At 35.1% G+C, this 12644-nt stretch overlaps 2 protein-coding genes across 2 annotated transcripts; one reads left to right on the plus strand and one right to left on the minus strand.

Annotated features, from left to right (window-relative positions):
- On the plus strand, positions 1–6101 carry LOC21396439 (kinesin-like protein NACK1). Its single transcript, XM_010111782.2, has 15 exons — positions 1–259; positions 1067–1321; positions 1689–1775; positions 1869–1969; positions 2065–2181; positions 2259–2340; positions 2663–2730; positions 2831–2890; positions 2983–3107; positions 3385–3583; positions 3674–3784; positions 3899–3991; positions 4090–5049; positions 5137–5459; positions 5577–6101. The coding sequence occupies exons 2-15, from the start codon at positions 1084–1086 to the stop codon at positions 5902–5904; spliced, it is 2892 nt and encodes a 963-aa protein (XP_010110084.1). The 5' UTR covers positions 1–259; positions 1067–1083; the 3' UTR covers positions 5905–6101.
- Positions 6102–7091: 990 nt separating this feature from the next.
- Positions 7092–7761, minus strand: LOC21396440 (non-specific lipid-transfer protein 2). Its single transcript, XM_010111783.2, has one exon. The coding sequence runs from the start codon at positions 7666–7668 to the stop codon at positions 7378–7380; it is 291 nt and encodes a 96-aa protein (XP_010110085.2). The 5' UTR covers positions 7669–7761; the 3' UTR covers positions 7092–7377.
- Between the last annotated feature and the right edge of the window lie 4883 nt (positions 7762–12644).

Here is a 12644-nt window from a genome sequence, read left to right on the forward strand (position 1 = left end):
AAAGCTTTTCCTTTCTTCTCTCTTCTCTCTTCTCTCTTTCTTTCCATTAAAGCCGTAGAATTTCAATCCCCCAGCTCTTCTTCTCTCTTACGACGCTCCTCGGTTTTTCGAATTCGGGTTTTGGTTTGTAAGCTTCAAAATCTTTGTTCGTCGATTTTGTGTTCCTCTGATTTGATCTGGTCTGGTCTGATCTGATCTGCGTTTTCCCCGCCGAAAGTCCGACAAGTTTCTTTGTCGAGCTCGGCTTCTTCGCATTTTTGTGAGTACAAGTTCCTTTTCCTCGTATTTTTGTTTTTGTTTTTTTTTTTCCATTTTAATTTTCTCAGTAGTATCTAATTTTGGGTCATTTTTGAAGATTGATGAGCAGTTCTGATTTCAGAATATTTGAACTTATTTTTCGTCTCTCCTGATGAGGCTTTTTTTTTTTTAATTATTGAATTTGAATTCGAGCTCATTGATCTACATTTAGTATCCTTTTTCCACTTTTTTGTTTATGAAGTTGCTAAAAGTTTCGATTTCCGAATCTGAGACTGAAAACATGGAATATAAGTCAGGATTTGGGAGAAATGACGTGCTTATTTAGAACTCAAGTGGTTTTATGAGGAACGTTTTCCTTTTCCCCATGTAAGCAGACACACATTGAAATGGAAATGGAAAAAAAAAGCTTCATTAATGATTATAGATGCATTAAATCTGTCATTGAAGCTCTGTATATGTTTGTTAAAATTACTTTCTAAAAGTTTCCTTGGAAATTTTCATTCCTCCTTAGAAATTTTCATTGTACTCTGTTTTGTTTCAGATTATCCAAACTATAGGGTTCAGCAAAAAAAATCAGCAGATATATATATATATATATATATAATAGTGTAGTTAATGTATTCAGAGCTGTAATTGATGCTGTATGCGTTGATTGTACTTCTGTATAATTCAAATTTTCATAAAAACTTTACATTTAATTGAGGCCTTCTTTTTTTTTTTTTTCTTTGTTGGATGTGGCAGCTGGTAATATAATTCTTTAGTCCTCTCCAGAAAGAGGTGTTTCCAATTGGGGTTTCTTTCTTTTCAGTTTAAACCACATTCAAAATGACGGTCAGAACTCCTGGAACACCTTCCTCAAAGATAGACAGGAGCCCAGTTTCAACTCCAGGTGGGCCCAGAGCCAAAGAAGAGAAGATTGTGGTTACTGTGAGGTTAAGGCCCCTAAGTAAGAGGGAACAATTAGCCAAAGACCAAGTTGCTTGGGAGTGTATTGATGATAACACCATTGTTTATAAACCAGCATCTCTTGAGCGTTTAGCTCAACCAGCCTCATTTACGTTTGGTACACACTAAAATCTATTTCTATCGTAATTTTCTCCATTCTTGATAAACTATAGAAATACACATAATATTTTAGTTTGTGGCACTTTTATTACATACGAATTTTATGTTTCAAACTTGTTGAAGATCTGTACCATGCTGGTGAAAATTGTGGATTTTGTTTTTTTGTGTAGAAGATCCCGTTTAGGGGTTGTATCTGTTTGGTTGCAGTTTTTTCTCCAATTCTTACTTTCATTTTAAATGTTATTATGAAAGACAGAGGAACCAATGCGTATTGTATGTCTTTATAATTGAAATTTGTCAAATTTGTTTGTTTTTCTTCACCTGATTTCATTACATTTTATTTGTTTCATATGTACTTCTTGCAGATAAAGTTTTTGGTCCCACCTGTTTAACTGAAACAGTATACGATGGAGTGAAAAATGTTGCCTTATCAGCATTAATGGGCATCAATGGTAGTGTATAACCTTGTATTATTATATCTTCTTGAATTGCTTTCAGAATCTCATTGGTGATTTAGCAATTACTTTATGTTTTTAATGTTGCAGCTACTATATTTGCTTATGGACAAACTAGCAGTGGAAAGACATACACGATGAGAGGAATAACTGAGAAAGCTGTTAATGATATCTACACGCACATTATAAATGTAACCTTCCTTTACCTGCTGTTGTCATAATTTTATGTTTTCTTAATCAGAAGATATTGTTTCAAAACTAATCTTCTGTTCCGGCATGAGTGCAGGCTCCAGAGAGAGATTTTACTATAAAAATTTCAGGACTTGAAATATATAATGAGAATGTTAGGGACCTGTTAAATTCAGATTCTGGTAGAAACCTGAAGCTTCTTGATGATCCAGAGGTAATTGTGGTATTTTGTGTATGTCATATGAAAGTAATTGCCAGAAACTGGAAGGCTTATGTCTGTCATGGATACAGAAAGGTACTGTGGTTGAGAAATTGGTAGAGGAAACTGCAAAGGATGACCAACATTTGAGACATCTGATCAGTATTTGTGAGGGTAAGTAAATTAGAAAAGCTGTCGCTTAATTTATTTCTTTCAGATGAATATTCCCTTATTTTTTGATAAATCTATTGTAACGACCTATACCCCCACCTGGTATGGTATTGTCCGCTTTGGACCTGAGCCTGCACGGTTTTGTTTTTGGGCCTCACCCCAAAAGGCCTCATACCATTGGGAGGTGGTGTCATTCCTTATAAACCATGACCTATCTTTATCTACAGGCGATGTGAGACTGCACAACTTACCCTTTCTTGGCCTTGTGCCTCAAGGGTTTGATGGCTGTCACATCTATTGACACATGTTTTTTCATTCTCGGCAGCGCAAAGACAAGTTGGAGAAACTGCATTAAATGATACCAGCTCACGCTCACACCAGATAATAAGGCTGGTATGTTCGCTAACATAATTTCTCTTGATACTAGTTCAACAAAATTTTCCTTTTAGAGAAACTGACATGTTCTAAGCAACAAATTTGGTTCTTTTCACAGACAATCGAGAGCACAGTCCGTGAAAATTCCGGTTGTGTGAGGTCTTTTGTTGCGAGCCTGGTAAGATAGTATGCGAAGCTTTATGCTCTACAAAAGTTACGTGAATGATTACTTTCTTTCTGATCATAATTATTAATTTCAATGACCTGCAGAACTTTGTGGATCTAGCTGGAAGTGAAAGGGCCTCTCAGACACATGCGGATGGTGCTAGACTAAGGGAAGGTTGCCATATCAACCTCAGCCTGATGACGCTTACAACTGTAATTAGAAAGCTGAGGTCGGAATCCGTCGTACAAGCAAATCTGCTTTACATATGAATGATGATTATATTTTGTTCACTTTCTCACTGAAATACCAGCATATTTACATCAGCAACATGAATCAACCTCAATCGTACAATTTTTCATGACCACAGAGTTGTCTAGTATATCTCTAGTATATGTTGTATTTCAATTATTGAAACATTTTCCTAAGGGGAGAACTAATCTTTTAAAGGTCCAACTTGGTTAGCTATATAACTTCTGTTCACCTTTGTCAATTATTTTTATCTGTAGTGTGGGCAAAAGAAGTGGCCATATACCCTATAGAGATTCGAAGCTCACTCGCATACTGCAGCATTCACTTGGTGGAAATGCACGAACTGCCATCATATGCACCTTAAGTCCAGCACTGAGCCATGTTGAACAATCTCGAAATACTCTGTTGTTTGCCTCTCGGGCAAAGGAAGTAACGAATAACGCCCAAGTGAACATGGTACTATTTTTCTCTAGTTTTGTATTTTAGGTTGCATTTGTTTGTATTTTGGTGGAGACTTATCTATTTCTTTTTACATATGTTTCCCAGATTGTCTCAGACAAGCAATTAGTGAAACGCCTGCAAAAGGAAGTGGCGCGACTGGAAGCAGAGCTGCGAACGCCTGATCCATCAAGAGAAAAAGATTTGAAAATTCATCAGGTATGATAGCGGACAATATCTTTCTTGTTTTTGGCTTTAAGTTTGAAAGGAATTCTTCTGTTTTTTTTTTGTTCAATTTTTTTTTTTTTACACCACGTTGTCATTTGTTTGTAGATGGAAATGGAAATTGAAGAACTGAGACGCCAAAGAGATCTTGCTCAATCACAAGTGGATGAGTTGCGCAAAAAAATAGAGGAGGACCAGCAGGTCTATTTTCCTCTCCCTTTCTTTGTTTCTCTCACTCTTTCTCCCACAAATAGCTTATGTCAACTGGTCAACTCATTGTTACTTTGTACATATTTCAGGGTTCAAATCCATTTGAATCACCTAGCCCCTCTGTGAAGAAGTGTCTTTCCTATTCCAATGCATTCTCAACACATTCGGACACCAAGGATCTAGGCCGTGTTGATAAAGCAAGAAGTGTAATGTTAAGGCAGTCGATGAGGCAATCATCAACTGCTCCTTTCACACTTATGCATGAAATTCGCAAACTTGAACACCTTCAGGAGCAGCTTGGAGAAGAAGCGAATCGAGCTTTGGAAGTACTACAGAAGGAGGTTGCTTGTCATAGGCTAGGAAACCAAGATGCTGCCGAAACGATTGCTAACCTGCAAGCAGAAATAAGGGAAATGCGTGCTGTCCGATCAGCCCCGAAAGAAGTTGAAGTTGGAACGGGGATTGCCACAAACAAGAGTGTCAGCGCTAACCTCAAGGAAGAAATTACAAGACTTCATTCACAGGGCAGCACTATTGCAGATCTCGAGGAGCAGCTAGAAAATGTTCAGAAGTCTATAGACAAATTGGTTATGTCACTTCCTAGCAAATATCAACAGCCCAACACTGAGCCGTCCCCCAAGACCAACAAAGAATCAAAAAAGAAAAAGTTACTTCCTTTGTCCTCAAGTAATGCAGCCAATCGTCAAAATTTCTTAAGATCCCCCTGTTCGCCTCTATCAACTCCTGATCAAGTTTTGGAGACTGGGATTTTTGAAAATAGAGCTCCCGAAAATGATGAGAATGTGTCCATTGACACTCTGCCAGAGTCTGAGAAGGAGACGCCAACAAAGAGTGAAGAAGGTGGAGATGTCTCATCAAAAGAAAACACTCCAGTTTTCCGACGTTGTAGTTCCGTGAACATGAAGAAAATGCAGAAGATGTTCCAAAATGCAGCAGAAGAGAATGTAAGAAGCATAAGAGCATATGTAACAGAATTGAAAGAAAGGGTGGCCAAATTGCAATACCAAAAGCAGCTACTTGTTTGCCAGGTATGAACCAGAATGGCCAAAGAAGATATTCGATTCCCCAACTTTTTTATGTCATTTACTAAATTTCAATTCTTGGCATGCCTATAGGTCCTGGAGCTAGAGGCGAATGAAGAAGCTGGTTACGACTTAGATAATGATGAGAATGCATGCGAGCCAGAGAAGCCTCAGGTGTCATGGCAAGTCAGTTTTAAGGAGCAAAGGCAGCAGATTATTGAGTTATGGGATTTCTGTTTTGTCTCTATAATTCATAGAACACAGTTTTATTTACTATTCAAAGGAGATCCAGCTGATCAAATCTACATGGAAGTCGAGATGAGGCGCTTGACATGGTTGCAGCAGCACCTGGTACAAATTGGGAATGCAAGCCCTGCTCATGTGGGAGATGAGCCCACAATCTCTCTTTCATCAAGGTCCATTTCCCAACAATCATCCCGCACTGTGCTTGTGCTGATATCTTGCTTCTGTTTTTCGAATGACATTCACTTTTTGACCTTATTATTGAACAACTTTAACTTATTGGATTGCAGCATTAGAGCACTTAGACGTGAAAGAGAGTTCCTTGCAAAGAGATTGACCTCCCGTTTGACTGCGGAGGAGAGAGATGTATTGTACATGAAATGGGATGTCCCACTTGAAGGAAAGCAGAGGAAGATACAGTTTGTGAACAAACTTTGGACAAATCCCCATGATGCTAGGCATGTACAAGAAAGTGCTGAAATAGTTGCCAAGCTAGTCGGGTTCTGCGAAGGTGGCAACATGTCCAGGGAGATGTTTGAGCTCAATTTTTCTCATCCGTCTGATAAAAGACCGTGGATTGCTGGCTGGAACCAAATCTCTAATCTGCTTAACTTGTGATAAAAGAGTATTTTTTGTTTTCCTAGTTGTTTGTTGTTGTTTTTGTTGATGTAATTATTCCAAATTCTTATCTTTTGTAACATGTAAAAATTTTGGAGTTTTCCTCCGAAATCGCCCTCTTTGTGGTGACTGATTGAGCCACACTATTGTGAGATTATAGTCCAGTGATTTAATAGCTGAATAAACAAATTTGTTTAATCCCAAATGTTTCTTTAATATATATATATATGCGCGCGCGCGCCAATCTTTCTTTTTGAAACTTGGCCTCGGCTTGAAATATTAAAGTCTAACTATATGGAAAGTGTACCTGCTCTAATACCAAAGAATTACAAAACTAGTTAACAAAATAACGTATCTTAAGAAATTGCTATTAGGCAAAGAAATTGCAAAAATGATTGTTTTCAACACTATCGAAATACACATTCTCATTTTATTATGAATTTGAATCACACTTTATATTCGTATTAAAAGTATAGTTTGGATCGCAGATCAAAGCATGCCAATTTAAATAGTTATTTGCACCGTAATCATTAAGACCCCTCTTGTGATGTTTAAGGTGTTCATATGAAATACTTAATTGAAATGTATGAGCATTCCACCAACATAATGTTGTGTAACGATTTGTAATAATCGTAATCTACAACATAGTGATATGCAATAAAAAGGTTTTGACCTTCGGCTAATTTATTATCGTTGAATCTAATAAAAACTCTAAGTTTCAAAAAATTTCTTAACTGGTTCATTTCCACTGTGATCGAGATGGTTCTTCTTCTTATGCGTTCAAAGCGAAAAGAGAAACAAAATCCTCATCCATATGGCCGACGAAAATCTGCCATGAACATGGAGGCTTTGTAAGTCAGAAATGTCAGAGTTGCTAGACCTCTAATAATGTATGTCGAGGATCAACTGAGAAAAGTGAAAATAACCCTTAGAAAAATTTGGGTCATGCATGACTTATGACTACCTTTTTTTTTTTTTTTTGGTGAATTAAGTAAAAAAACTTGCCTAACAGAATTTTAGAGCAAAGCCACCCATACCTGAAGCGAGTAACTAGCAACTGAAGGCCAGATTCTTATAGTAGTAGTGAAAGAAATGAAAATTACATAATCCAAACATATCTACAGAGAGAGAAGCAGAGGGATAGGTAGACATCATGATCTAACACTTGTTACTATGAATAATGCCACTGCAAACAAGAACTTCTATCTTATACACCACACCAAAGTAACAGAAAGTGGTAACATTCTAAACAAGACCCCCAACATTATTTTCCATCACAACCCAAGTACATGAAGTACCATAGTAACAACATAGACATAACAACAAAACACCCCAAGTTAAGAATACATAAATAAATTAACTCTCTCTAGTCTCTAATCCATGAAACTATTCCAAGAAGCATTATCCATAGTAGTGCAGAACAGACTGAAAAGAGTCTCTTCAAGGGCTGTAATTTAGTGGCGGCGGAGTTTCTTAGCATTTGGGGAAAGGAGTTTTGCAAGTGTTGGCAACTCTTCTTGCATTTGGTGAGTCCACAAACTTCTTGAGGTTGGGGTTCTTGAGGTACTGGCAAAGGCATGGCTTCTGTTCCTTGATCTTGGTGCAGCATAGCTGAGTCGGCGGACTTGAAGTCGTGATCGCGCTCACGCAGGCGCTCAGTTGTACCGGGCTGCAAGTTACCGCCATTGAGACCTGTGATTTGGCAAGGAGAACCACAAGAAGAGTGCAAAACACTGCTGCAATGTGTGTTGCCTTCATTTTCATACAAGCTAAGTTATGCAGCCGTTAAGCTCAGAGAGAGATTGAGAGTGTAAGAGAGAATGTGAGAGATGTCGAGTGGTGAGTGCTGCATTTTGGCTTGGATTCCATCTCAATTTATAGAGAGGAAGTTGTAGTTAATTAGTCATTAATTTGGTTTAATTAACATAAATTAAGAGGAAAGGGAGAGAATTAAAAAAAAAAAAGTTTTGGATTGGCCCACATCTTTAAAGTAGGTTTCATTTCTAAAAGGAGAGGGAAAAAAAATTAACTTCAATGATGGAGCATGGCAGTAACTGCTTGATCCAATGATACCATTAGAGTTTTAAATAAAACAATTTCTTGGATTTGCTCTATATACACAGATCTTGTTTTTGGTATTTTTGGGAACATCAAAATGAAAAGAAAAGTCATATTAAGTTTCTGTAAAACGATATATATAGACACACACACATATGAGGATATGCAGTTAGTTTGTGAGATTGGCAACCTTAGTTAAATGTGATTGCTTTCAGATTTACTATAAATCTCCTCCATTTCTAGCAATTGTACAAAAGAAAATAAAATGTTGAGTGGGGACTATTTGTAATATCATTTTATACTTTTTTTTTATTCTTTTCTATGGTAAGATAGTGTTGACTGCCGTGAAGTAGGTTGAGCTTCTTATGCTCTTAATGAACTCCACAACTCTACATTCGGGTAGCGGAGTTGATCTATTTTTGTGCCGAACTAGTGTCGGATAACAGAAATTCAAATTTTTTGCGAGATAAAATGCTATAGCAAAAAGTTTTGAATTGTGGTTAAAACCTTAAAACAAATGTGCTATAATGTGATGCTAATCATTAGGTGGAGGCGTGTTTTATGAGTATAAATAGCAATGGGTATTAGTTCATTATAATTTCACAAAGTTTCTACAATTCACTATTGGTTATCCTATGGTTACATGGGCGCTCATTTGGAAAGAAAAAGTAATGGGAACACGTGTTGTAAGATGTTTAAACAAAATATGAAAACATTTGAGATAAAATTGAAAGCAAATGGATCATGAAACTCATTGATGTGTGAATAAATGGAGTGGGAACAATTTTGGACTCTCTTTGCTTAAGCCTCAATATAATTGGTGACCCTAAAGTTGGTCTTGCAATGTACCATGCTTATTAGTTATTAGGACTGTCCTTGTAATGTACCAGCTTCTCTACCTAGTTATTGGTTAAAAGTTTGGGTATTTTCGGATTTTTTTTTTCCCTCTTGAACTAACCATTAGATTAAGAGTGCGTTTAGATCAAGGATTCATGTCATGGTTCGAATCATGATTCATGACTCGCTATAGTATTTTCTCTCACAAAAAATACACATAAATCGAGAATAGTTCTGAATCATGATTCTGAATTTATCAACCAAACGTCCTTTAAGTTTTTAATGGTCGGATTAGTGATTGTAGTAGTCATGTGTCGACACTAACGCATTAGACCATTGAACTCTGAATTTATCAGTTAAAATTACAGTACCTATGACAGTTAAAAAGAATAAGTCGTACCGTGATCTCTTTAAAAGTTATAATAAAAATTTAGCATCTAAATTTCCTTCTAGAGTTAGCATTTAAATCACTAAATCAAGAATTAAGATATGATTGATCAAGCTAATTCTCTCCGGGCCATTTCTCTCAATCATCATTAATACAATTGTTTTAATTCACTTTTTGATTGCAGAGCATGAAAATATAGTGCCCCACAGCTTTATCCAGTGTCGTGCTTTCGGTGATGTTGATATTAATTGTTTCAATTTTATCAAATGTTATCCACATGCCTCCATCATTAATTTGACCTGCACTTGGAATTCTGTAGTAATCATGCTTATAATCACTGATCCTCAATTCTTCATCATGATCCTTTCTATATGTAGTAGTGCAATAAGTATGTACCTACTTTTTTTTTTCTTGTGATATAAAATATGAATTTTTTTTATAGTCTAAGTATTTTTTAAATCTAATATGATTTTAATTAAATTTAACAATAAATTTGATCTCATTGATAAAGAGACTCTATACGAGATCATGCATGCTCTCCAGTGTTTTCTGTTCTTTTTTCTTCATCAATTTTTTTTTACTAAAAAATTACTAGTGAAATGATGAAAATTCAAAAAGAAAAAAAAGAAGTATGACTTTCCTAATAAATAATATACTTCTCTTGTTCTTGGGATTTGCAAATTATTTAAATGTTCGGCCTATTTTGAAAGAAAACATGCTTTCCCTATTCATCACTTTGCTGATGAGAACAACTTTTGGTCAAAGATATCTGAAAGATTCAACCTAGAGTTCCAGTACTATGTTAGGGTAACTCTAGCCTCATAATAAGCTTTGAAATTGGTAATTATTGTTTTGACTATTTCTATAATCATTTTGGAACTAAAGTGTGTTCGTTTATACAATTTAAATCATAATTTGAGTTGTGTTTCGTTTGCACAATTTAAATTATGATTTAATATGCACTATGATTTAAATTGTGCATAGGAGAAAAAAATATTATAATAAAAATTTAAATTTAAATTTATTTGAGAAAAAATACTATAATAATATGATTTAAATTATAAAGACCTCGTTCATTTTACCGATTTGAGTTTTTAGTTTTAAGTTTTTACAGTAAAAAGTTCTTAAAAAATGTCACATCTAACTTTTTCTGCTACAGTGAAAAGCTCTCAAAAAATGTCACATCTCAAATTGAATTGAAAACTTGAATCTACGAAGTAAACGAGACCAAAATGAACAAGGTATAAATACAGCTCTCAAAATAGTGAAAGATATGAGCGGCAAAAAATGAGTGGCAACTAGTGTTATTGTTTTTTCAAAAAAAAAAAAAATGAAAATAGTGTTATTGACACTTTATTGTGGGTTACTCGTCTCATGAACATATTTCACCATGAGTCAACTGTGCTACAACTAGTTGTAAGTGTAAATGTGATCGTACTTTGTCCTGAATATTATTCCCCGGAATGAGCATTGCATCAAATTAAGATTTTTTCGTGCCTTTTTTTTCTGAGATAAATCAAATTTTGGCCCCCTAAATTAAATGAAAACTCCCATTAAAACAAAAAAAAAAAAAAAAATTGTCCGCACATTGTATAGTGTATGACTTATAGTTCATGAAAAGGAGAAAAGAGTAAAATTTTCTTGAAGATAAGACATGGAAATTCAAATTAGAGCATACTATTCGAAATTATCACTTGGGATTAGATTTTTAGACTCAAAATAATTGAACTATCCAAAACGTAAAAATGAAAAACTTAAGGGCTCGTTTAGTTCACTGATTGTGACTTTATGTGAGAATTTTTTACTGTAATAAAAAAGTTAGATGTTGATGTTTTTGAGAGCTTTTTACTGTAATAAAACTTGAATTCTAAACTTGAATCAGTGAAATAAACGTGACCAATGTACAATTTGAGATAATTCATGTCATGCTTTGTTTTTTTTCCTGCCTTTGTAGGCGCCTGTCCCTCGAACTCTCATAATTATAGTTGAATTATTCTGCGTTTAATTTTCTCGTATGGCAAAAGAACTTTAGGTGGAAGACAAAACAACCCTCCAAAGTCTAAAAGAGAAAAGATCTCAATCTTCCTTTGCACGTAAAAAATGCTTTCTATCCTCCAATCATATTTTTGTCTTGTGTATCCAATATTTCCATTGTCTTTTACCTTCTTTTCTCATTAACCCCAAAACAAAACCGGCTTTCTTATCACAAGTTAACTTGTCCATTCGAATTGACAATTTACTATGGAGTACTAGTACTCTCATTGTACATTGTCGTGCATGCATAATGCGGACAAGCCATATTCATGTTGGTTTGATTAATCGTACTAACCACTCCACTACTTTGAGGAGAAGAAATATAAAAGTAACACGATGAATTACTCATGTATCGGTAAGTGAAGTTTTTTTGGGTCGTGTTATATGTGTAGTGGTTAAATTTGTTAATCGTCGAGGTGATATTCCAGCTTCTAAATCTCGTTTAACTGATTCTTTTACTCTCGATAATATTTCGAGATACTTTATATGTGAGCCTCTTCAAAATAAACTTATTGCTATTAATTCAATGATGAAAATTAATTATAAAACTACTTTTGTATGGTGAAGATCAAGGGTTCAAGTTCAACCGGTGTTATACAATTCACAAATTATTAGAAAAACTTGTGTTTTACTTCGAAACCAAGAGCCCTTAAATCTGAGGAAAAAATATTAATTTGATCACTAATTTAGAGACCAACAAAATATACATAGAACAATGAGTTCTAATACCTATGTATGCACATTATAACATGACTATATATGTTCTTGGATTAATTTTTTTTTTCCTCTTTAAAACATTTTATTGGGAAAAGATTTAAATCTAAAATCTGTTTATCATTTGACGTCAGTACTTTAAAGAATTTTAACCAAAATCATTGACACCCATCATATGATCTACAGCACTATTATTATGAGCATGCCAAAGAACAATCAACACTCATATCACTTTCACATACTAGCAGTGTTAATATTATCAATGTCTTAATGGAAAGGCTATCAAAACTGGCGTGAAATGTTTAATCATCAAACTACACAGGAAATTGAGGGGGTCCGTTGACAGTCAAATGAGGTGCATGATATCATTAGGTGGGCCACTTCTATCATGGGCAATTAACCTTTATAATCTTCATGATCGCTATTGGTCTGCAATGTCTAACTATTACCTACTTTAGTCAAGATCTGTTCTTGGTGGTTGTATCACAGGCTCACAATGTGAGTTCACACTTATCACAAGCACATTATAAGTTATTGTTGTTCGGAACTTTCTACAGTGTGTTAAGCTATGTAGTCTAATTATCGCGCTGATGATTAATAATATCTTACGTCAAAATAACATATGGATCGATCTTAAGGATAGTTTGGAAATTTCACGCTTTAAAATTCGGTCGTCTTAATTTCACGCTTTAAAATTCGGTCGTTTTAT

The sequence above is a fragment of the Morus notabilis genome, unplaced genomic scaffold (genome assembly GCF_000414095.1).
Source record: "Morus notabilis unplaced genomic scaffold, ASM41409v2 Scaffold951, whole genome shotgun sequence".
Classification (NCBI taxonomy): domain Eukaryota; kingdom Viridiplantae; phylum Streptophyta; class Magnoliopsida; order Rosales; family Moraceae; genus Morus; species Morus notabilis.